Source organism: Lynx canadensis, chromosome C2 (assembly GCF_007474595.2).
Source record: "Lynx canadensis isolate LIC74 chromosome C2, mLynCan4.pri.v2, whole genome shotgun sequence".
In the NCBI taxonomy this organism is placed as follows: domain Eukaryota; kingdom Metazoa; phylum Chordata; class Mammalia; order Carnivora; family Felidae; genus Lynx; species Lynx canadensis.
In genome coordinates, this window is record NC_044311.2 from 126843501 (window position 1) to 126870061 (window position 26561).

The following is a 26561-nucleotide window of genomic DNA, read 5'->3' on the forward strand; positions in this document are numbered from 1 at the left end:
ACATTTTAATCATTATTGCAGAAAGTTCTCTTGGACAGCACTGGATTGGAATGTAAGAATAATGAGGGGTGCCTGGGTGGCTCAGTCGGTTAAACATCAACTTCGCTCAGGTCATGAACTCATGGGTCGTGAGTTCGAGCCCCACATTGGGCTCTGTGCTGATAGCTCAGAGCCTGGAGCCTGCTACGAGTCTTTCTCTCGCTCTCTCTCTGCCCCTCCCTCACTTGCACTCTGTCTCTCTCTCAAAAATAAACATTAAAAAAAAAAAGAATGTAAGAATAAGGAAATCTGGCCCCATTGTAGATTTTATAATGTTGAGAATTATGTTTTAAAGTTGTCCCTATGAAACTTTCTTTAAGTAGGAGCAGACATTTTCTTTACAAAAGGAGCTGCCCTATTAAAAAGTACTTCTAATTAAATAACAACTATTGTATGGTTTTTTTCTCTCTTTGAAAGGAATAAACATGCTTACAGAAGATAAATTACCTAAATGGTTTCAGCTTGTACTTGGAATGTAATCATCTCAAGACTCTTTTTATGTACATGGGATTTTCCCACCAAAAAACTTGCTCCCAAAAACATTTCTTACTGTGCTCAAAGAAGTAGGAGTGCCCTCAATATTTCGTCACATTATAAAACAGGTTTAAAGGTGATCTGCAAACGTAAAGCTGTGGTCTCAACAGCCTTCAGGATTTGTCCTTATGTTGCTATATTACATCAGCATGTTTTGTGTGTCATCAAAAGCATTTCTGTACAAAATGTACATGCAGTTTAGCATTAAATCTTAAATATACCTTTTAGCTAGCATTTTCCTGAACACATTGACTATAATTTATAAATTATCAAGTATAGTTATCTTAGGAGATACACAGTGTAACTATAAATTATAACTTGAAACTATAGTTCTTGAAATAAAACGTTCTGGGAATGGGATGGAAAGAAACCCTGCTCTGCGCTCTTTTTAAAATATCATCTGTTGAGCTTCAAGTTGCTTTTTAAAGTCTCAGAGTTATGTCATACTCAATGTATGAAGAAAATGAAATTTACAATGTTGGTTTCTTAAAGTTAAACACAAGTTTAAAATGAAAACAGCCCTAAGCTAGCTTTCTTCTTGTCTCTTAGATCCTGAAACTCAGAGCTGTTGGACCGAGTTGTGTGAATTCTTCCTTCAGAATGCTTCTTGGGTTTTTCATTTATTTCATTCCCATCACCTTCGTTGCCTCACATCTAAGCTGTGGGGGTGATTATCTTAACAGGTGCTGGGGCCCCCTCTCTACTCCGCATCCCGCCCAGCCCTGTGAGTTTAATGCTCTTCAACAACATTTCCATCATGTTATTTTACTTCCCAAAATCTTGTAAGAACTTCTTTGTTGCTAATAGGCTAGAATCCAAAAGCCTTTTTCGAACATTTTTAGATCTTAATAGTTTGGCTACAGATAGCTTTTCAACTCCTAGTTTCTATTAGCCTTGGACCGAACCTTTCGTACAAATCATTCTGGGCTTCTTCGTATCACATTATTCTGTTCCTTCCTTGTTTACCCCATTTGGAAGCATCCTTCCTACTCATCTGTGCTTATCGCTTGCTTACGGGTTGAATTGTGTCCCATGAAGAGTTGATAACGTTTTAACTCCAATATCTGTGAATGTGGAGATTGTTTGGAAATAGAGTTGTTGGAGATGAGCAAGTTAAGGTGAAGTCACTAGGGTGGGCCTTACTGCAATATGACTGTGTCCTTATAGAACAGGGAAATTGAGGGTGGGGGGTACCTGGGTGGCTCAGTCGGTTAAATGTCCGACTTTGGCTCAGGACATGATCTCAAGGCTTGTGAGTTCGAGCTCTGCATTGGGCTCTGTGCTGACAGCTCAGAGCCTGGAGGCTGCTTTGGATTCTGTGTCTCCTCTCTCTGCCCCTCCCCTGCTCGTGCTCTGTTTCTCTCTGTCTCTCAAAAATAAATAAATATAAAAAAAAATTAAGAACGGGAAAATTGGGACACAGAAGCAGAGACACAGGGACACTGCCATGTGAAGATGAAGACAGTTTGGGGTGGGTGATGCAGTGGAAACCAAAGAACTTCCAGTAAACTCCTAGAATGTAGGAAGAAGGCATGGAGCGATCCTCCCTCACAACCCTCAGGAGCTATCCCTGCTGCCACTCTAATCTTGGACTTCTAGCCCCCAGACCCGCGAGACAATAAATTTCTGGGTTTCTTAAGCCACCCTGATTGTGATACTTGTTATGACAACACTAAGAAATAGATACACCCGTTATTCTGTTGTCTATTTAAAAAAAATGTTAGTGCCCCTCTTCAAGAATATGATGGTCTTTTCTGTGGATGGATCTACTCTCTACAAAAATGCAAATATATTCATAAACCCCAAACTTCAAGTCTTTTAAGGAGCAAAGAACTTCTGACCAACCCAAATCGCATCCAGCCCCCCGTATCCAACCAAAACCCCATCTTCTCTGAGAAAGCAGTTTGCTTACCTAACTTTCAGCTCTTGTTTCTTCTTTGGCGTTTACTCTGTGTATTTTGCTCTTGGTACTTCATTGTGTGCTTGTTGGAGTCTGAGCTCTTCAACATAGGTAGGGCCCTCCCCACTTGTAAACACTAATCTTTCTAGGGCCTAAACTCCCAGATCGTAAGGTTTTGTAAGACAGAGTTACTTCACCAGCGTTGCAAAGTAATTATATACCTAAAGTACAAGGAGATCACGTGTTCACCATTCTAATAAATGCCTGGAACATACTAAGTGCTCAGTACTTAACTGCCAGCTATTGTTATTGCCTAGTATTAATGTCTGCTAAAGTACTTCTCCACAGAAAATCACTTGAACTTCCTGCTTCATCAAGGGAATAATTATAACAGGTTACTCCACTCAGCCTGTGCGGAGTCCAGCATCCAGGGGAAAGTAGGTGTGAAAAGAGGTTAAAATAAGAAGTCAGGGAAGCAGGCAGTGCTGCATGAGTCTCAGCTCTTTATGAATTTTTGGGAGGTATTGTGCAGTATGATATGATATTGTGCAAATATGATGATATATGTGCAAATGTCTCTATAAATCATTTAGGAGCTATTTACCCCCTCTGAGCTTTTCTTTATTCATCCAGAAAAAGTAATTATACTTGTTATGAAAATTAGAACCTCTTCTAAAACTGTGTCAATTTTATATCTCTGGGCATGGCCACAGAAATTTGCATCTATTTCCAAGAATTCACAGACACTTAGAAGCACATCCTGAACAGGCAAAGAATACCTCTTCTTTAGTCTTTTTTTACAAAAGGTTTCACTCCTAACCTCATGTTTGTAGGATTCAGAAGAACAGGGTTCCTGTTTCTGGCTACCAGGAATGTTTTATTTACTGTCAACCTTAATCAAATATTTTCGATCTGTTGACTAGTTTTTCTTTGTTTGTAAGGTGTGAGGCTTGACAGATTTATCTGTTCTTATTCTAGCTTTAACATGGTATATTAATCTCATTTTATGGATGGAGAAACTGACCCAGTAACTGAGGTTGGTAAGGTAGAAATTTATGGGCTTAGGAGAAAAGCCAGAATATTCTGATATGAATCCACTCCATTCTCTTCTCCCAACTTCCATTTGGAACCAAAGTGTTTCCTTTTCCTAGTTTTTCTTATATGAATTTGAGAGTTAAACGAAACAGAACAAAACAAAACCTTTGGGTTTATGATGTTTATTCTTATACAAGGTAAATTCTTAAACAGTTGTACTGTTTTATACATAGTATACTGATCGCATAGTTTACTGGTCACATGTCCAAATTAGGGAGTGGGATCCCTACTCCCATGGATCTGAATCTTTATCGGTTAGTACCTGTTAAGTTTTGGGCTAACTACTTAATTTTTGTGCCTCAGGTTCCTCATCTATAAATTATGGATCCTAATAGGACCCACGTAGGAACATTTTTGATTCCATTTTAATACAGCTAATGGTTGGAATATGAATATGTCTTAGCTATTCTCTTCTGACATTCAAGATTAATGAGATAATTATGAAAATATTAGTTGTGTCCTTCTGAGACGTTTTGAGAAAGTATTATGTTTTTTTTTTTTTTCTAATAAACACACCAGCATAACTAAGTAACCATATAGAAGCAAGTCAAACCGTGTAAGGATTCTGGAAGTTATATAAGGTGGCAGTGTCACTTTGAACCATCTCCTATGCATCCCATGCTCCATAAACATTTCGATTCATCTTTTTCTTTTAAAAAACTTTTTCATGTGCAAAATCCACGACTCTTGTAGTTCTGTAGGATTTTTGCATTTTCTTGGGTGTCAGGTTTGCAAAGAGAGATCAACATCTTTAATCTCCAAGACCACAAAAGTATGGCTTTGTATGTGTAGAATGGTAAGAACTCAAAGAAGGGGCTTGCAGTCAAGATGGTGTTTTGTGTGTTATGGATTAAAGCTATTATGAAGTGAAATGAAAACTCTAGAAGCTGGCAGAAGCTCCCCTTCAGCTCTGCATGTGAACATACAGCCTGTTGCAATGGTTACAGTGAAGCAAAAACAAAACATTAGAAATAATAGTCTGCTTACACTTTGCCAAGAGAAAAGTTTATGAAGGGAAAAGTCAGTAAAAATACCTGATTCCTTGAGTATTTTCTTTATTATTATTTATTCCTCTACTTCTCTCCTTTTATAATCTCATTTCATTCATACAAGTCAAAGTAATCATTTTAAATTTTTATGTGCATATCTCTAGATAGATATGTATATAGATATGTGTGTGTATATATGTATTTATATTTGCAGATATTTCTTTTCAAGAACATTACACTCATGTTTAGGTTTAAGGCTTTGTTATGTGTGTGTGTGTGTGTGTGTGTGTGTATACATATATATGAACAGTTTTGAGTTCACAGCCAGATTGAAGGGAAGGTGCAGAGTTAGAGATGTCCCATATACTCCCTGCCTCCACAAATACATTTTCCACCAGAGTAGTACATTTGTTACAACCGACGAACTTACATTGATACATCATAATCACTTCAAGTCCATGGGTAACAAGATCACCTATAACTTTACCTTTATTGAAACGCTGTGCTTTCTGTGTATTAAACATCAACTAGTATATTGACACAAATCTGTTGCTTTACATGGTACCCTTGGGAGGTCTTTAGATGTTATGTATCACTAGTTGATCACATGGATGAATTTATAAGACTTGTAGCACATCTGTAATACAGTTTAGTGACTGATTTCATGTTGTTCCTTTTATATATGTGTGTGTGTGTGTGTGTGTGTGTATCTATATATGTGTGTGTATATATATATATTCTTTCTTTGTGTGTGTGTGTGTGTGTGTGTATATATATATACCATGTGCCTCTTTCTCTTTGTTCTTCTTAAAATCTCTGTATGTGCTGTTAGTTCTTGGCTTCCATATACAAACTGTAGAGCCAAGTACAGAGTAATTGCTCAATAAGCACTTGTGGAATTGAAATAATTTTACTTCTGTGTATCATTTTGGATGATTTTCTTCTGGACCTCTGCCATTTACCAGTCATCATTCTCATGGTTTTAGAATTAAACCAGGTAAAGAAAGCAAACAAGTACAGAAATTACTATCGGTTTCCTCCTTGCATTGGATTTCTGTCTGTATTTCCACATTGGGTAGACTGTTACATTTTTGTATTAAAAAGCATCAAATCTGACAATAATGTGGCAGTTTATTTCCTTCATTCACTTTGTCTCACAGCCAACATTTTTCTTATTTGTCTAATAAGTTGACCAAGAGCTGACTCTTCTTTTTCTGTCCATGATGTTTACATAAGATGTAATACATTTTCTGTCTTAGGACAGAAATGTCTTAAAAAATTGTATCTTAGGACAATTTGAATATACTTTTTATTTCATTTGATCAGTAATTTTGGTACCAGTTACCATGATGGATATTTCTGATAGGATGTTGTTGTTTTTTTAATCTTATTTAATCTGACTTTTTAAGGAGAGGGGGTATCCAATGGCCCCTGGAAATGATTGAAGGAGATTTTTATTACTAAATTTGAGAAGGTCACGGTTAAACTGGGTTGAGTTGGTCAACCTAAGAGGATTTCTGTATTTAAAATGAATGAGCTAATTTCACCTTACTAATTTTGTCTTCATCAGTAAATAAAAATACATGGATTTTTCCATATACTTTTCCTGGGAAGTTGTGTTCAGAGAAAGAGATTACTGTTTTCACACTGAGGATATCTATTAGAAAGATCTTGGGACTTGGTCCTAAAATGATGCTATATATCTGATTATCTAATAAATCAATCTTTAGAATTATTTATGCTTGTAAATTATATGTTTAAACATTAAGTTGTTGGGCTAATGGATAAATAAGAATTAAAATTTGAAGCTTTTCTGGAGCACCTGGGTGGCTCAGTCAGTTAAGTGTCTGACTCCAGCTCAGGCCATGATCTCACAGTTTGTGAGTTTGAGCCCCGTGTCGGGCTCTGTGCTTACTGTTCAGAGCCTGGAGCCTGCTTTGGATTCTGTGTCTCCTTCTCTCTCTGCCCTTCCCTTGCTCACGCTTTGTCTCTCTCTCTCTCTCTCTCTCTCTCTGTCTCAAAAATAAGTAAACATTAAAAATCAAAAAAAAAATTGAAGCTTTTCTTTGAACAGAATTAACAATGTTTAAAGATATGTTTTAGTTTAAAATCCCTTAAGGAATATAATCCAAAATAAAAATAGGGCATTTCACTAGACATCAGCATTTCAGGAAGTTTTGATCACTGTGAACCAAACTGAAGGCACAAATAAGCATATTTTAAAAGGTGATATGACTAAGAATGTGACATGAAAGAAAAATCAGATATTTAACTCATTTTCCAATTTTATACCTTAAATAATTATAATTTTGAAGTAGTATTTTAGAAGGACAATGTTTGCTTTCTCTTTCTCTCAATAAAGTTTAAAATGTTTAAAAATAAGTAAGTAAATAAATAAACATCTTTTAAAAAGGTGTATTAACATACAGAATGATAAATGCATATACACATCATAAAAATTAAAGAAAAAAAATACCTTAGAAAAAAGTGACCCTATTCCAAAAGGAAAAAGAGAAGAAAAAAAGCCAAACTTACTTTCAGAAGAAAAGAAACAGAACAACAGATCTGAAATCAGAGAGAGAGAGAGAGTGAGAAAAGATGGTTTTAGAGTTAGGAGATTTTTTTGGGAGATTTCTTTTTGTATCAAAAGTTGTATATGTTGATATTTCATGTAAGGTACTTTTTCCATTAGATCAATCACACAATAGCTTTGTTTTCGACTCATGAGTTATTTACTTATTCTGTTAGAGAATGAAGATTAGGGAGTATATTTTAAGTTAACATCTGGAATACACTCTAAGTCCCCAGATTTTGTATGTCAAGTGAGAGAATCAGTCTCTCAGTGTCTATTATTGGGGTGCTCTGTAGAATATATAAGGTCTAAATTCAAGATACAATGAGAGAGAAATAGGGTAGATACAGGGGAGGTGAAAATGACAGTTTGCTAATGCGTAAATAAATTTCTTTAGAAATTCTTGTACATGTCAGAAGTACTGACTGACTTTAAAAATAAGTGAAGTTGACTGCATTCCTATAGGGATTTCTCAGTAATCCTTTAAAAGGCTGTTTTAAGTATTTGTTTTCCTAAAGTGTAATTCTCTTTAGGTAATTATCCATAAAATTACAATTGTATACTCCATTTTGACAACATTAATTCACCTAGATTCAAGGGTTCTCAAAATATAACTTAAATATGACTATCTAATTTAAGAAGTAAAGTTGCAAGCCTTATTTTTAGTACTTTAATTGATTTTAGGTTATTGAGTCAGTAAATTAATATCTATAATGTACAGATTCTATAAATGTCTAATGCAAGTCATTAGAGAAGGCATGGATAAGTACTACTTTACATAATAACTTAGAAAAACTTCATATGGTTAATGGATTGTATTACATCCCTATTTGTTTTTACGTACTTTTTTTAATATATGTAAATCATAACCCTAGTCACATAGAATGTTCTTTAAAAAAATTTATTTATTTTGAGAGAGTGAGGGAGCAGGGGCAGGCAGAAAGAAAGAGAGACAGAGAGAGAGAGAGAGAGAGAGAGAGAGAGAGAATCCCAAGCAGGCTCTATAGTCAGCATGGAGCCCAACATAGGGCTCGATCTCATGACCCTGAGATCATGACCTGAGCCGAAATCAAGAGTCTGATGCTTAACTGGCTGAGCCACCCAGGCACCTCTACATACTTTCAATTTGTGACTTAAAAATATGATCTTAAACACAAAAATCAAGTGAATTTCAGGATAGAAATTTTTCCCATGGAAATTTAAATTCAGGACAGAGGAAGTTTGGTAAGCAAGGTTTCTTTCATACAGTATGTGTATTTTTGAGTTGTAATTTCAATAAGAAAGTCCACTCATGTTCTTTATATTGAGGTTATAGTTGGCTTAAATTTATAACCATCTGCAATTTCCATGTTATATATAAAAATGTGAAATGTAGATTAATGATTACAATTTGTGTAATCCGTCCTAATATGTTGAAACTCTAATATTATGATGAACTATGTTTCCCAGCAATAAAAAACATTCACAGGACCACCCAAATACTGTTTTTCACAGTTTAAAATATTGTTCAGAATTTCTTGTCTGTGAAAAGATGGTTCTAACAGCTGAAATAAGCTATTATATTTTTAGGCCTATTTTGGTTCATTATGGTAGGTATTAGTAAATAAAGGTTTATTTGTGAATTTTGATACCTCGTATATCTATAAAAAGTTTTCTTGGGGCACCTGGGTGACTCAGTCAGTTAAGCTTTCGACTTTGGCTCAGGTCATGATCTCAGTGGATCTGTATGGGATATTTTCCATAAGGAACATGGACACGTCATTATAGAAAGCTTTAGACAGACTCGAATTCTGATGATTGTTAGTTGAGCAGTAAGTTGGGTGGGCTAAATGCTCTAGTTTTGTTTTTCGTCTCTTTTGATGGATGTTTTGCTGGAATTGTGCCAGATCTTGCCAAGAAATGTGTAAATGGGAAAGAATCTTGAGTTGAGTTCTCAATCCAAACTAGAGACTTGCTTAGTTTGTAACTTTTCTTACAAATTTAGAAAAAAAAAAAAAAAGTAACTGATTTCTGTATAAAATAGTAGAAATCCTAATATAATTCCAGGAGAGGATGAAGAGGAGAATCATAAAAGTAAATATTGGTGTTTATGCCAATTTCTAATACTACATTAATGGTCACAATCAAGGGTCAATGTAATATTTAAGGCATTAGGGGTTATGCTACCCTATAAAATAGAGATATTTTTATACTCATTTTACAGATGAAGAGACTAACATTCAGAGAGGTTAAGCAATTTATCTGAGTTTACACAGCTAAGAAGTAAAAGAGTTTGGGTTTGAATCCAGGCTCTGAGTCCATTCTCTAGATTGAAGAAACTTTCCCTACAAGTGCTACATTAGTTTATTTTTTCATTTTTTGTTTTTGTTTTCCCCTCACCTAAGCTATTTCTTCCTGGTGAATTTCAGGCTGTTAAGGTCAATATATATATATTTTTTAAGTTTATTTATTTTGAGAGAGAGAGAGAGAGAGAGAGAGAGAGAGAGCGCACGCACACACACTAGTGGGGGAGGGGCAGAGAGCAAGAAGGGGAGAGAGAGACTCCCAAACAGGCTCTGCACCCTCAGCTCAGAGCCAGGGTGGAGATACAATTCAGAGACCATGAGATTATGACCTGAGCTGAAGTCGGAGGCTCAAATGACTGAGCCACCAGGGCATCCCAAGGTCAAGGATTATATCTCATATTTCTTTGTGTTGCCAATGCTTAGAGCAATTCCTAATACAATATATGCTTAATATATAGGTAAACTAAGGAATAGGTGAGAAAATTTAGACTTTAGCATATGCAAATATTTTTATTTGAAGAAGGTAGAATTCTCCTGTTTGTATATTAATTGGAAATTTTACTACAAGGGTGAATAGGAAGCATGAACCCAGCTAACTGACTTCAACCCTACAATCCGTTTAGTGACAGCTCAGGGAAAAATCCTGCCTGATTTGAGTGAGTTGAGGTCATTTCTGCAGCTAATGCCTTAGTAGCTTCTGCTGTATTTGGGTCCCCTGACAGAAAAGTTTATTCTACTTACACTCCATATTATTAAAAATTGGAGCAGGGGGGAGAGCAAACGATATTGTTTTTTTTAAATTTAACTTATTCTACTGTCAGTCTTTTTCATTTCTCTTGGGACAGAGCCATATAATATTAGATTCTGTAGGAATATTACAAAAACACCAGGGATTCACTTCTAGAATTCCATTTTGGGCAATTTTGGTAATCATTTTAGGTGATAACAGATACTATCAATGACACTCAGCTGATTTGGGGGATTATTTAGGGAGAATTACAATCATAGGAAATTAATATGAAACAAAGTACCTAAATAAAATGCATGATTCATTAATCATGTAGTTGTTTTAGTGCATTCTCTTTCCCTTGTGTTTCTTTCCTCCATATAGTTCCAGGTGAAACTATGTTTTTTGTTTTTTTGGTTTTTTTTTTCCATGATATGGTCTGTTTTTATATTTATTCCAATGATGAGTGAGTATTTGGGAAATGTGTATGAGTCAGTAGTCTACTCGCTACACAGTGAGTAATTAATGGATGCTGTCTTCTTATTTTTAACAAATATCTCCTTGTAGGATGAAATTCTGACAGGAAAATTACAGGATTGGTGCCCACGATAAGATTTATGTTAATAATTGGAGGCTGTATGCTCCTTAAAATGTAAATGGAGCTTGAACAAAAAGGTTAAGAGGCAAAGGCTCTTTTAAGAATATAGGTGTTCTTTTACAAATACAGGTTTGTTGTCAAGGCAGATCTAAATCCCCCACCCCCACCTAGGACAGATGTCACCAATTGTCTGTTAATATTCATTGTGCATCTGTCAGCGAATTACTGAACTTGTTACTCTTGTGCTTTTAGTAATTTTACAAGCATTTCTGTGCTGTAAGATGTTTTCATAGGACATATGATACAAGTGGATATTTTAATCATTTAATGGTTTCTAGTTTTTACCTACCGAAGAATATGAAAGAGAAATTCAGATCAAAATAAGACTGTGTTAATAAAATAAATACTGTTTCATTCAATCTACTAAGAAGAAGCAGACTTGAAAACATAAACAAGACCCTGAGACGAATGTTATTGCCATGCTAGGAAAAAAGAGTAGAAACATATATATGAAAAAAGAATAAAATTACATATGTGTGTGTTTTGCATATCTCAACAGAATATTACCAAGATCTGTCTTTTAAATAGTTTCTTGCTTGAGGTTCTTATAGAAGTAATGTTTTAAAGGGGGGAACAGTTTACATCCAAGTAAGAGTTTGGTTTCCTCATCATAAATCTCATGTGACTTTGATATATTTCCTTGAAATACTTAGCACTAATGTGTCTATCTTTTTCCAGCTGCGGTTGTGTAAATATTTAGATATTTCAGTCACTCGTGTTTATATTTTATCTTCCAACTGGGCAGTTGTTGAAGGAATTCTGCCTTGCCCTTTTCTCCGATGTTGGCCTTGCCTAAAGTCAACTGTGTTCTATTCCCAAGGTTCTACCAGGATTCTTGCCGAGGGCTGCTGACATTATCATCCTTGTTCCTTGTTAAAGCTTCACTCTGCCAGTCCCTTTCTTCTTTTACCATCTCTTCTATGTTACTTTTCTGTTTCCTGTGAAAAGTTTGTCTGAAAATAGGAAGTTGGTTTTACTGAGTGTAATAGAAACCTTATATCTTATAACATAAAACAAACAAACCAAAATAACAACAAATTAACGTTAAATAGAGTGGTGGTTGTCAGGTGGCTTACGGGAACTCAGAGTTTATGATAGAAGAGAGAAGTCTTTTTATGAATAATGAACCAAGAATATTAGAGAGAGAGGCTTTGTGACACAGTGGAGGTGAACACCTCTTCTAGGGAGGAAGACTAACCTACGTTCTTCTGAGAGTCACATGTAGACTTCTGTATTTGACCTTGGCATAACTCTCTAAAGTTTCCCTTTACGAAAATGAGTCAATTATTGATAGAAGATGAGAGGCTTTTCCCTCAAAGTATGGTGGTAGGAAAAATTAGAGAACCAGTAATACTGAATTTTTTAAAGATCTTTGTTTTTTTTTAATGTAACCTCTACACCCAGCGTGGGGCTTGAACTCACAACCCGGAGATCAAGAGTTGTATGCTCCACCACCTGAGCCAGCCGGATGCCCCAGTGATACTGAATTTTCATTGTGCAAAGAGTTGTGTAGGAACTGAGGTATTAACAACTGACAGTATAAGGATATTTACTCCAAAATTCAACCTCCTATTTAGAGAAGATGACGCAATAGAAGAAAAGCTTTATACTTCCATTTGTTCATCATCAAACTCTTTACTGAGCAAAAGGAATATGCAATCATGTGGTTTACAGTTAGGTGTTCTCTGTATGCATAGGGAGAGAACAACAGATGCCACCACGTGTGACTACTTCTTGTTTTTATCATCCACGTTTTCAAAAATAAGCGTTCAAAAAGAACACTTCCGGTGTTGGAATCCAGAACAGACCAAACATGTTTCTCTGTGGATTTTAGCTAATTAATCCTAGCAGTATTTATGGAATAGTTGGGAAGAGCAAGGGTTTAGAGTTTGACTAAGATTGAATCCCAGCACTGCCACCTTCCAGCTGAATGACAGCTGAGAGTCTCACTTCCCCCATATGGACACCAGATATCCAACGCCCACCTCATAAAGATGTGATGGAGGAGATGATGGATAATAAATGCTAGTTTTCATTTTCTTTCCTTTCCTTTCTGCTTAGACTTGATAATAAAGAATAATTTATTACAGTTTTTCTGGTGATGAAATGATGGCCATTTGTAATTTTTATTGTGGAGGTTAACCAGTTACTCATTATAAATATCACTCGGGAATTGGAAAGTTCCTTTTCTGAAAGTTATACATTATGAGGAATGTGGGATTTCTATGTTTTTTTGTTATGATCTTCAAAGGTATCAACTCTGTATTTAAGTAACTTTTTTTTTCTAACCCTAATCATTCTTTCTTCATATTATTATATGCTAACAGAGTATATTTTCTTTGGAAATGTGTTCCTTAGAAAAAAATTCAGTAGGATATCCTGAAAAAAAGAAAACTGAAGGGTTCAACGGCCAAATAATTTTGAGAAGTGCTGCATAGAATGAATACCTTTCTTTGTACGCATCATAATGTGCTTTAGCAAGACTAAAGACCCTGAGAGCTGCAGGTCTTTTTTTTTTTTTTTTTTTTTTTTTTTTTTTTAGCAATACATATTAACAATCTGGGGAAAGTGGATTCCAAGGAACATTTTTGAAAATTTAGCCTTTAGTAATACAGAAGCCATTTTATTGCTGAAACTCTTTTACTCAAAACTGCCGTGCTAACATTCCGGGGAAAGCTGAGGCCTGTGTTCTCCGTTCCCAGAAGTCACACTAGCTGTGGCCCAGCTATACGGGACTGCAGGTTACAGACACAGAGAGTCTTGAGCTCCACTGTACTTCAGTGGAGTCTGGGTAATCTCCAGGTTCTGTAATTGGCTGTTAATTCCTCAGTACACTGTCCCTAGACAGTTTTATTCTTTCCCATGGTTTCAGTCTCCAGATTGACTCTCATCTATGGCTCAAGCTGAGATTCTTTTCTGAGGTCCAACTTGGATATTCACTTGCCACCTTGTCATCTCCATTTGGATATTCAAGAAGTATTCCAGGCTCCTCTGTCCTTCCTCTCACCAGATTTCACTGTTTTATTCCCCACCTTCATTGGGATTGCCCTTCACCCACTGCTCTGATCACAAACTTGGAATCTCTCTACCTTGTGCTTCCTCTTCATCCTCATCCTGTGCATTGTTCAATTCTGTTTTATCCCTTATTGCCAATGATCAGGCGCTGTTGATTTTGTAACTATCTCTAGATTCTTTCTTCTGTTTTCTGCTCTGTCAAAGTCCAAGTTTTCAGAATTTAATTGTTTGAAGAGAACAAAATTTCCTGACCAATGACCTTCTAATTTAGCCTGCTATAGTCCAGTTTCATACTACCAGTAGTGAGCTCTTTAAAAACAAACTTCGGGGCGCCCGGGTGGCTCAGTCGGTTAAGCGTCGGACTTCAGTTCGGGTCATGATCTCGTGGTCTGTGAGTTCAAGCCCCACATAGGGCTCTGTGCTTACGGTTCAGAGCCTGGAGCCTGCTTCAGATTCTGTGTCTCCTTCTCTCTCTGCTACTCCCCTGCTCATGCTCTGTCTCTCTCTGTCTCTCAAAAATAAATAAACGTTAAAAAATTAAAAAAAAAAATAGAAAAAAAAAAACAAACTTGACTGTGCCTAAAATAATTAAATGTTTTGTTGCCTTCAGGTAGATTCCAGAACTTTGGCTTGATACACAAAGCCCACCACATTATTGCTTCTGACTACTTCTTCAGGCACGTACTTGCTAATCTCTGACATGCACCTTATACTTAGGCCATACAAACTCCCTGAAGGTCCCACAAGTGTATCATGTTTTTTTGTAGCTGTGCCTCCGGGTGAAATCATCTCCTTTCTTTTATTCTTGACTTACTCTTCAAGACTCATCTCAAATTTTATGTGTCAGGATGCCTTCTCTTCCTTGCTCAGGCAGTTCTAAGTGTCCCCTCTTTGTTTTTTCATAGCAAATTATACATCTCTATTTCCTATCTGAAATGAACTTTCAGAATTTAAAATAAAGATAGGCTTTATTAATTAAATATATATTACCCCAGTAGTTGATTCTCATTTGCATCCACCCTTCATAATTACAGTCAAAGTCAAGGCTGGTAATATAATGTTTTATTTTCTGAAATTTTCTAGCATTTGCAATTGAGTAATCTAAAATCTAACTTAAATTTCATTTGACTTCAGTATAGCCTTTGTGAGAGGATATGAGTTGCCAAGTTATTTTTTCCTCATGTTGCTGGTTTATTTCTTCCTCCTTTAGAACCCGGTTTCATTTAAAGAATTTATGGTATGTCATATACCATGCATTGAACTAAAGCTGTTTCTCAATATTTCAGATTGCAAAACTATTACTCAGTATTTCAGATGATACTTTTTGTTATTTCAGGATTTATATAAGCAAATGCTCTTTTAATTTCATCATTCATTTGTTCATTTCATTGAGAAAATAATATTAATTGTAGTAATTACAAATTAGAGATGTACGTCAGCCCATGCAGAGTCTACGAAAGGTTGAATAGTATGGATATGGTTACAATTTAAAAAATAAAATCTTTAATGTCTCTTCACAGAATACATGATTATTAAGCCTCAGATCATTCCATTCAAATAGGTCTTCTCCATCAGCCCTTCATTCATTTTTTTTTTCATTTATTCAACACATATTTATTGAGTACCTACGGTGTGCTCAGCACTCTGCCAGGCGTAAGAGAAGCAACCATGAGCAAAATCAGACCCATAGATCTTATAGACTAATGGGAAAGATGGTATTCAAAGCATCAAACAAGAAAATTCAAATTGTAATTCTGATCATTCTTACCAACCTTAACTATATAGTGGTGTTTAGGTTTATAAACGGGTCATTTAATTTTTGTGGTAAGATCAGGGAGGACAGAGATTTGAAAGGAAAGTGGATATTAACTAGGGTAAGATCCTTTCCAACACAGACCCTGCGGCAGGTGTAGGCCTGTGGCAGAAGAAATCACAATGTGTTTGTAAAGTAACACAAGGTGGAGAAAAGCAGAGAAAGAAGTGGAACAGGAAGAGTCTGGAGAGCCAGATAGGGGAATGAGCACACTCTTGTAGATCTTGTTAAAGACTTTATCTTAAGAGCAGTGAGTTTATTTTAAGAGCCCCTGAAGTAGGGGAGAACCCAGATTGTATTTGCATTTCAAAGCCTTCATCTGGCTACACTGAAGTGAAGCTATTTAAGAGCTTTCCTAAATCCTGGTGGGAATTGATAGTAGTTTGATCTGGGTTGGTAGCTGGCTGTGGAGACGGAGAGGAGTAGATTGATTTAAGAAATAGGGGAAAGAAAGGGAGGTGTCAAGGAAGCCTGGTTTCTACTTTACATTATTCATTGAGATTGGATGACTAGATAAGATCAAGGTTTGGGGCTCAATTAAATTAAGCCTTGGGCTGTTGCATTTGAGAAATCTTTAAGAAATTTACATATTAAATCTTTCCGCGGCAGCAATATGGTAGGAATATTAAAAAATATGAATCTTTATCCCTGTTTCAAAAGTTATAATCTCATTGGGAAAAAATAAAGTACAGACACAGGAAATATTTAAATGATATGTACACTCAGGACTTCACTTATTAAGTAATCCATAAGGTACAGAATGTAGGCCCTCACCCAGGGTCCTTTTTCATTTTATGTTAAATTTAATTATTTAAACTCAGTTATATAACATTTCATCTTTGAAGTATATTAAATATTAACATATAATTATTGGTACCTAATGAAATTCATTCAAATTCTGGGAAAGTGTACACACATGCGTACTTTTATTATGTAGGAAGATATAAAAATCTATATAGAGAGCAGTTTCATCATGTATTTGAATATGAATTTCACTAGTGTACTGGATAGTTTTTTTAAAGTGTTGATTGATGTTAGTTACAAAGGAGATTCTCAGAATCCATACAATTATTTGTAATGCTCTACAATTCTCTCACACATTCCTCTGCAGAAAACAGGCACAGAATGTGGTCTGTACAGACAGGATGATGGGTTCTGAAAGCATTTGTGGTCAAGGGATTTGAAGAGCAGACAGAATGTGTCCAGGCAAAATTGAAGCAAGAGCACTTTCTAAGTGGAGGGCCAACAGGATTCAAGAATTGGAAGATGTGCTTAAGGTGGACAACAGAAGGATTAATTAGTAAATAGGGATGACAGGGTAGTCAGTATCATCGCCTGTTTACATAGTAGTGCTTAAGCCTAGGCTTTTATTTTTTTATTTTTTTTTATAAATTTCTTTTTTAATGTTTATTCATTTTTGAGAGACAGAGAGAGACAGAGCATGAGCGGGGAAGGGGCAGAGAGAGAGGGAGACGCAGAATCCGAAGCAGGCTCCAGGCTCTGAGCTGTCAGCTCAGAGCCCGACGCCGGGCTCGAACTCACGAACTGTGAGATCATGACCTGAGCCGAAGTCGGGCACTCAACCAACTGAGCCACCCAGGCGCCCCAAGCCTAGGCTTTTGAACTAAGTTCCGTAACTGTTTCCAAGTGGTAATATGAAGATATTTCATCACTTCTTCTGCAGGCTCCCGTCTTCGTCAGGAAGATTTTCCACCTCGCATTGTTGAACACCCTTCGGACCTAATTGTGTCAAAAGGAGAACCTGCAACTTTGAACTGTAAAGCTGAAGGCCGCCCCACACCCACTATCGAATGGTACAAAGGGGGGGAGAGAGTGGAGACGGACAAAGATGACCCTCGATCACACCGAATGTTGCTGCCAAGTGGATCTTTATTTTTCTTACGTATAGTACATGGACGAAAAAGCAGGCCTGATGAAGGGGTCTACGTCTGTGTAGCAAGGAATTACCTCGGAGAGGCCGTGAGCCATAATGCATCGCTGGAGGTGGCTAGTAAGTAAAACGGGCTTTTACAGCGGGAATGGTACATTGGGATCATTTGCCTGGAGAATGGTAATAAAAAGTCAAATCTGTATCCCAGGCTTTACCTGAGGAAAATTTCTAGCTTTCTATTTGAATACGATCCTCTACCTATTTAATTTTTTCATAGTTTTCATTGTAACTGGTTATTCAAGCTAAATTGGGATTTGCCCATAGTTGTTGAACCATTTTATTTTTAATTTGGAGCTGCTTTCTGTTGAACATTTTCACTGAAATCAATTTAGTTCTTCTCCTTTGTTGCTTTTAAATATATTGAATATCCGTATGTTTCTCTAAAAAGAATAGCATGGGGTATTTTTCACTTGTCTTCATTTGGAGAAATACTTTCAACTGGTGGTATAGATAAGGTTTTAAACTGTTTCTAATTCTTAGAAATATACTTCTGGTAAACTATAGCTAGAGAAATGTATGTATGTGCCTCATTCTTTATTATCTTGGCTGTTGTAGTGCACTGTGGGAGGAAAACCCGTGTATGTCATCCTTAGGTAGTTAATGGTTTAGTTTATATGCATAAATACCAAATGTAGCTCATTTGCAATGACCTCAAAAAGGATCTGTTGACTAATGATTAAGTTGTTATATATCTAGAGTCTAAGTGTGTAATATGTTTGAATACAAATTGGGCTTCTCTTATTTCCAATAAACATTTAAGAGGTAGGCAGAGGATTTCATTTCCTTGAAAGAATCATTCTGTGTATGCGTGTGTGTGTGTGTGTGTATATATATATATATATATATATATATATACACACACGCATATATATATATACATGTATATACACACACACATATATAAATATATATACACATATATATGCATATATATATATATATATATATATATATGAATTACATAGGGATTGGCTGGAAAGACAGATGAAATTTAGATCTCTAATTCACTTTACATAAAATTACAGGTGAACCTGAATACATAACTATATGTAAATTTATATATAATATTTTTCAAGATGATTGATGTTTTGATATAATTTATGTTCAGAATTTTAATTATATAATCAGTTTCATAATCTCTGACATTATCTCCATTATTCAACTAGAACTTGAATATATAGATCCACAGATAATTACACAGTTATACAAAGAATTTTGAAACAGATTTTACAACTTGATCAGATTATTAATGTGGAATCAGCTCCCAAGAATTTAGATGAGTTGATCACACTCAGAACTGTGTAGTACTTACAATGAGACAATGCCAAAGATGTCTAATATGAGCATAAAATTTAATTAGCTAAAAATGCAAATAACCATCGAAGACTATGTCAGCACTAGCCATTCACATTTTTAAAACATTTACTTGAAACTCAAGTTTATATTTCTCTGTTCACATTTACTTCATCATAAACTTATGTACGTTCTCTTATTGCCTTGATTCCCAGTGAAAATCTTAGAACTACATCGATGAGATGTATAAAAGTTGTAATCATAGTAGCAGGCTATTTTGTTTTTTTTTTTTCTTTTTCTCTTTTTCTTTATCCCAACTTTAAATGTAGCACAGGCAAAAGAAGTTTAAATGTTTTTATAAAAGGATGTATATATTTTGATAAAGTCATCTTTGAGGTTATGATATTAATACCTTTCTAACTTTTGACACGTTTATATTTAGAATGCTTATTCCCTGTCGAGATAAAATTAAGTTAACATTTGAAAACAAATTTAGAGAATCCCAAAAAATGATGTAGATGACCTAGGCCAACTCTAATTCTTGGTAGTTAAGAAACTGAAGACTAGAGGGAAAAACAGAGTCATTGTTTGTTCCCTGAAATTATAATTCCTTATAAATGAAGTGTATACCAATAGATATATAAAAGATCATCTTGTGTTTCTGTGTTATTTCTTACTCTACTTAAATTCTGATTATTGCCAGAATTTTTAGAAAAGGTTACACTTAAATAGAATGTCTAAATGCTTACCTTCTAGATCTTGCCTTTCTTTCTTTTTTTTTAAATTATTGTTTTTAATGTTTATTTATTTTTGAGAGAGAGAGAGAAAGTCAACAGGTAGGGGCAGAGAGAGGGAGACACAGAATCTGAAGCAGGATCCAGGGTCTGAGCTGTCAGCACAGAGCACAATTAAGGGCTCGAACTCATGAACTGTGAGATCATGACCTGAGCTGAATTCCAACACTTAACCAACTGAGTCACCCAGCCGCCCTTAGATCTTTTTTTTTTTTTTTAATTTTTTTTTTTTTCAACGTTTATTTATTTTTTTGGGACAGAGAGAGACAGAGCACCAACGGGGGAGGGGCAGAGAGAGAGGGAGACACAGAATCGGAAACAGGCTCCAGGCTCTGAGCCATCAGCCCAGAGCCTGACGCGGGGCTCGAACTCACGGACCGCGAGATCATGACCTGGCTGAAGTCGGGCGCTTAACTGACTGCGCCACCCAGGCGCCCCTCTTTTTTTTTTTTTTCAAAACTCCTTTAGTTTTACTTCAGATGATCAAGATACCCTTAAAGCACTGGAGTTTAGAGAGCTGTGTTTTTCTAATCTGGCTTTTGTGTAGCTATTTTAAAAGACATTATTAGTTTCCAGTTAAATTCTTTTTTTCTAAGCAAGACGTTCCATTAATTTGTGAGTCCATTCTGGGAAATACTCTTCCAGTCTTAGTCAACAAATACACCATCATGGAAGTGAAACCAGATATAAGATCATTATATAACTTTTACCAATAAAATATTCAAATACATAGTCCCTGAATGCATAAGTCACAAATTTTAGTGTGATACACCAAAATGTTTCAAGCTCCAGAGAAAAAAGAATATTATAATTTACTAAGTAAAATTTAAAGTACTTTAAACAATGCTTTAAGATCATACTCAGTAACAATTCATGTATGTATAAAGCCAGAATGTATAGATAGTGTATATTTAGCAAATATATTTGGATATTAATAAAGACAGTTTGATAGCAAAGATTTTTATTAGTGGTAATAATTATTCTAAACCCTGAAAAAAGTTTGAGTAGTGTTTGCTAACAACAGTTTTTATACTTGTTTAATTGCATTAATTAAAAGCATATTTTTATTTGGATAAATTGTATTATTTGGTTACATAAGTTACATGGGGAAAAATTAAGTGCTCTGAGTTAAAATAGATTTTGTGTATTTAAAAAATTTGGAAACTTATTTTGTAAACTCAGGCTTTAGTGCACTACAAATAGATATGTAGTAACTTAGTTCACATATATTTCAGTTATTTATTTTAGGCGATGGTTACTGCTAATTCACCATTCTAAAATATGTTTGCGTCCTAAAATGGAAGGTAGGCTTTTGTATGTTACATAAACCAGGTTGTGTAGGGGTAGGGGGTTGGTTGGAGGAGGGGAGGTCTGGGGAACCATAGGTCATATTGCTTGTAGGTTAAATCTGTAAGGTACAGTTTTACTTTGGTTTTATATTTTCTTGGAGAATATTACTACTTTTTTTTTTTTTTATTTTCCTAGTTTTGGTACCAGAAGTTCAATAACTATTCTTATTTTTCCGAAAGACAAAGACACAGGAAGGCAAAGATTGCATCTAATTTCTTAGTGATCCTGTAGCCCAAAGTAATAGCATTAACAAAAGTGTCTGTGGGCAACACAGGTTTCACAGCACAGTTGTTGGTAATGCTTTTAAAAACATTTATTTTTTGTGTTTCGTTTGCCTTTAAACCAAGTTTTACAGCTGTAACAACAACTGGATTTCTTGGTTCCTAACAATTGTCAATCTCTCAAACTTTGAAAAAAAAAAAGATATTGAATGCCATTTAAAATCTTCATTTCTGTAAAGAAAAGATAACAATTGTCTTTTGTGTTTTTAATATTTATTGACATTTACATAATGCCCCAAAAGGATTGCATTTATTATTTAATAGGATCGTTTATTTTTATTTTCTTAATTTACAAGCCAATTATAATCTGGTTAGACCCAGTGAAAAGCATTGGCCAGACTTTTGGTGCCTATCCTTGCCATGTAGTAAAAGCTGTATTCCTTCCTTGTCCTTGAAAAATCACTTTCAATGCAATTAAAAAGTCATCTCACACAATTAATATTCTAAAAATTCGAATGGTAAGAAATGTATGATGGTCCTTACACCTAAAGTTTCCTGAAACTTTTGGAAGTTTATCTCTGTACAGGAAAAGAATTTTTTATTCACAGTTGTATTTTTTTAATTTAGTTTTTAATTCTTACATTTCTTTGCAAACCAAGAATGATATATCATGATGGAGACATTAAATTGGAAAATTAAGGAGATATTGATGCTTGCTGTTTGTAAGATTTCTGAAAACTTTATCAAATTCAGTTTCAAACGAGGCTTTCTAAAAGGGGCTTGCAAGCAGTATTTTCTTGCCTGCCTTGTATTAACTCTATTCAAGAGTCTACTAACTGTTTAGGAAAATATTTTATGGGCCCATTCTTCAATACCCGCCATTATCACTCACTAAATTTAGAACTCCATTCTATGCCTGGCACAAATTGATAGCCCAATTCTTAGACACAACTTATATTTCACAAATAATTTGATCTTGGGTAATTGCATTGAATTTTAAGGAAAATTAATTTGAACCTTGACCCTCATGCTTTCCATCGTAGAACGTGGCCCTCTACGTCATCTGCTAAGCAGTGCACAGCCAGCATATGGCTATTTGTTTCCTATTTAAGCTGTTTTCTCTTGAGGAAAAGAAATTCCCTTCAGACCAGGCAGACATCTGCTCGCTGTCTTAGCAGCAAAACCAGGGAACTATCTTTCCTGAAAAAAAAAAAATCATTTTGTCCAATTAATCAAAGATTAAGTCTTCCCAGATTTTATTAACTGGGGTACATTTTAATAGTAATTAATTTGAGGTGAATGTTTATATCTTGAGGTAATATTTTCCCATGACTTTCAATATATCATCATCTTTTGTTTTTATTATTATTAAATGGTACTGCTTAAAATGATTTAGATTTTGACTTCTCCAATTTTCCTCCTTTGGGTAAAATGACAACTGAATTGACCATGCATGCTAAGTAGTCATGTGTTTACCTAGGTACAATAGAATGTATTCCCAAACTCTGGACCTTGGAAGATGGAAGGATTACTCCTAGAGGTGAAATGGTTCAGATGAGCAGGTAGAAGTAGAATATGCCATTATATTTTAAAATATTGATTGATTGAGTGTGTGTGTGCACACACACACAATATGACCTCTATTATGGTCAAACACTGGAATTATTTATACAATTTATATACGTGCGCGTGCGCGCACACACACACACATACACACACACACACACACACACACACACACACACACACACACTGTTCCCTGATAGACTTTTATCTTTGAAGCTGAATTTGCTGTATATTGCATCTTTAATTGGGGTGCCTGGGTGGCTCAGTCAGTTAACCGTCCGACTCTTGATTTCGTCTCAGGTCATGATCTCGGTTTCGTGGGTTTGAGCCCCACATTGGGCTCCATGCTGACAGGGTGGGGCCTACTCAGGAGTCTCTCCTCCTCTCACTTCTCATCCCCGTGCACTCTCTCTTTCAAAATCAATAAATAAAAACATAAAAAAAAAAATCTTTGTTTCCTCTACTTAATTTGTTTTGTTTTTTTAACTTGCCATTTTCAGGTGTTTCACCACATTCTAAAACCTTTTTTATATCTTATTTTTGTTTTCATTATTCAAAGAAAGAATGTTAAAGAGTCATTTAGTTTCATGAGTTTGTAATCTTTTACTTTCTGGCCCACTTATATTCTGAAATGAACTGATTCTTTCTTCCAGAATTGATTCATGATTAAATGAAATTATGCATATAAAGTATAGCACAGGGACTATCACATAATTAGAAAACATAAATTATAAATCGTAAATGTAATTGTTGGTGCTATTATTTTCATTACCTTTTTTCTCTTTACCTCATTATTGTCAGTTACCTAGATTCTTTTTATATAAAGGGGATCTGGATGCTTCTGAAAAATGGACTCACTTCATTTTAAATTTAATGACATATGTGTTGGGGCACCTTGGTGGCTCAGTTGGTTGAGTGCCTGACTCTCTGTTTTGGCTCAGGTCTTGATACCAGGGTCATGGGATTGAGCCTTGCATCAGGCTCTGTGCTTAGAATGGAGCCTGCTTAGAATTCTCTCTCTCTCTCTCTCTCTCTCTCTCTCTCTCTTTCTCACTCTCACTTCCTCTCCCCTTCTTCCTTGCTCACACACTCTCTCTCAAATAAAATAAAATAAATAAAATAAAATAAAAATGTGTGTTAACATACTAAAATGTAAGTACAATGCTTCAGGAATTAAATTGTCTTAAATTAATTTCTGGTTGAGTATGAAATGTGTTGAATATATTAAATTCCACCTTGAGTTGGGGCACCTGGGTGGCGCAGTCGGTTAAGCATCCGACTTCAGCCAGGTCACGATCTCGCGGTCCGTGAGTTTGAGCCCCGCGTCGGGCTCTGGGCTGATGGCTCAGAGCCTGGAGCCTGTTTCCGATTCTGTGTCTCCCTCTCTCTCTGCCCCTACCCCCGTTCATGCTCTGTCTCTCTCTGTCCCAAAAAATAAATAAATGTTGAAAAAAAAAATTAAAAAAAAAAAAATTCCACCTTGAGTTGAAATCCATGGTATGAGAAATTGACCCTTACCTTTGAATCCTCAGTGCTAATGCAGGACATTCAATAGTGTTGACTGAAATCATTTTTGTTGCAGCGACAAATGGAAAAATTCACTTTTATAACTTTTACAGTTGGGATAACATTCATGTATTTCCTAATGTATATATTTATTCACTTAAATAAAGAGGCAGTATTGCTAAATTCTGTGACATTTTTATGTTTACTTAAAGACTTGAGTGTTTACTGTCAATCAGAATATATTCTTTTGTTGTTGCCTGTCTAAGCTTGTGCTGCTATAACAAGAACGCCACGTACTGAGTGGCTTGTGCAACACACATTTGTTTCTCACAGTTCTGGAGGCTGGGAGGTGGAGATCCGGTGCCAGCATGGTCAGGTTCTGGTGAGAGTTCTTTTCTCAGTTTCTCACATGGTAGAGAGAAAGCTCTGGTCTCTTTACCCTGTGCAAGGACACCAGTCCCATGCTGAGGTCTCCACCTCCATGAACCATCAAATGCAAATTACCGTCAGAAGTAATAAGCTTACAGAGATCATTTTTACAAAACTTTGGAAACTTGTGTTTCATTTTTTATTACAGAACACTTTAAAAAATACATACGTGTTCTTGTAATATCATTACTGACAGTTAGCTACTGTTGAACGTTGGGGAGGTATCCTTTTAGATATCCTAAGGTCCCTATATATTCTCTGGGGAAGACTATTCCCTATTTACTAATATTCGGTCTTTGGTAGCCAAAAAAGGCATTGGATATGTTGGAACGCATATCTGTGTAATAAAGACGAATTGGAAAAGTTAGCTCTCTAGGTTGGATCTGACCAGAGAGCTTTCTTCTGCTGAATATTACTAGATACACCATCCTGGACAAGATTCAATCCAGTAATCACGGGGTTAGGGGTTACATATACCGTTACCAGTCTCATGAGCCACTCCTTTTATTTTCTCAAAAACTTGATTGCGTTCATACGTGCTGAAAAGTACTAAGATGATTTTTTCAACACTAGTTGATACTTAGATATAAAAGCCCCTTGAGGCTCCCAGAAAATCAATTCAGTATTTAGTTATTTATGAGAAATTCTTGGCAGTGTCTCCTCCTATCAAGAGTTCTGTCTGTAAAAAATATTAAAAGAACAAGCTAGATCTGGTTACCTCTCCAATGTTATCATATCATTCCTCCTTTTAATCGTCCTAATTTACTTAAGACTTAAATGCTAGAAGTCTTTCCCACATACACAGACCAATTTGAGAATCATTTGTATGTATTTTAAAACTAGTGACAAAACATACCTAAACCTTTTTAGTATGCTTAATTTTAATTAATACAATATAAGTTATCTTAAACTGTCATTAATTATCAATTAAAATTTTTTTGTGTCCGGCTAGAATAAATTATTATTGCATGTTTCGGGGGGGCATAAAAGTTCTCTGTTTCTTTGTTACCCAAAGTGGGCATTAAAAATGTTTTTAAACAGAAATTAAATAAATATGTGAATACCAAAATATAGTTTATTCAAAAAATGGTGTTTTTTCTTTAAGTTTATTTATTCATTTTGAGAGAGTGTGCCCTGTGTAAGTTCATGTGGGAATGGGGGAGGGGCAGAGAGAGAGAGAGAGAGAGAGAGAGAGAGAAAGAGAGAGAGAGAATCCTAAGCAGGCACAACACTGTCAGCATGGGGCCTGATATAGGGCTCAAATGCACAAACCATGAGATCATGACCTGAGTGGAAATCGAGAGCATGATGCTTAACCCACTGAGCCAGCCAGGTACCCCCAAAAATGTGTTTTTTCTTTTTTTCAAAAATAAGTCTGGGGGCGCCTGGGTGGCGCAGTCGGTTAAGCGTCCGACATCAGCCAGGTCACGATCTCGCGGTCCGTGAGTTCGAGCCCTGCGTCGGGCTCTGGGCTGATGGCTCGGAGCCTGGAGCCTGTTTCCGATTCTGTGTCTCCCTCTCTCTCTGCCCCTCCCCCGTTCATGCTCTGTCTCTCTCTGTCCCAAAAATTAAAAAAAAAAAAAAATAATAAGTCTGTCTTGGCCTTCTGCTTAGTTATAATTATTCAGTGGTGAACAAAAAGGAAATGGTTTCTACCTTTGTGGAAATTACAGTATAATGGGGAGAGGGGAGGAGGACAGTAAATAAGCAACTAGCATACAAATAATTTCACTGTTAAAATTGTGACAGGTGCCAAGAAGAATTGGGGTCAAGCTGAGAAATGAAATACAAGTAGATGTTACTAAGACACAGAGCAAAAGAAAA

The 26561-nt window shown here is 35.7% G+C and overlaps 1 protein-coding gene across 5 annotated transcripts in view; it reads left to right on the forward strand.

Annotated features, from left to right (window-relative positions):
• Positions 1-26561, forward strand: part of ROBO1 (roundabout guidance receptor 1) — a 408648-nt gene that overhangs the window by 53681 nt on the left and 328406 nt on the right. For all 5 annotated transcript variants that reach the window (XM_030330082.2, XM_030330085.2, XM_030330084.2 and 2 more), the window contains exon 2: positions 17312-17638. In XM_030330082.2, the coding sequence (XP_030185942.1) occupies positions 17312-17638 (327 nt within the window). The remainder of the gene's footprint in view (positions 1-17311; positions 17639-26561) is intronic.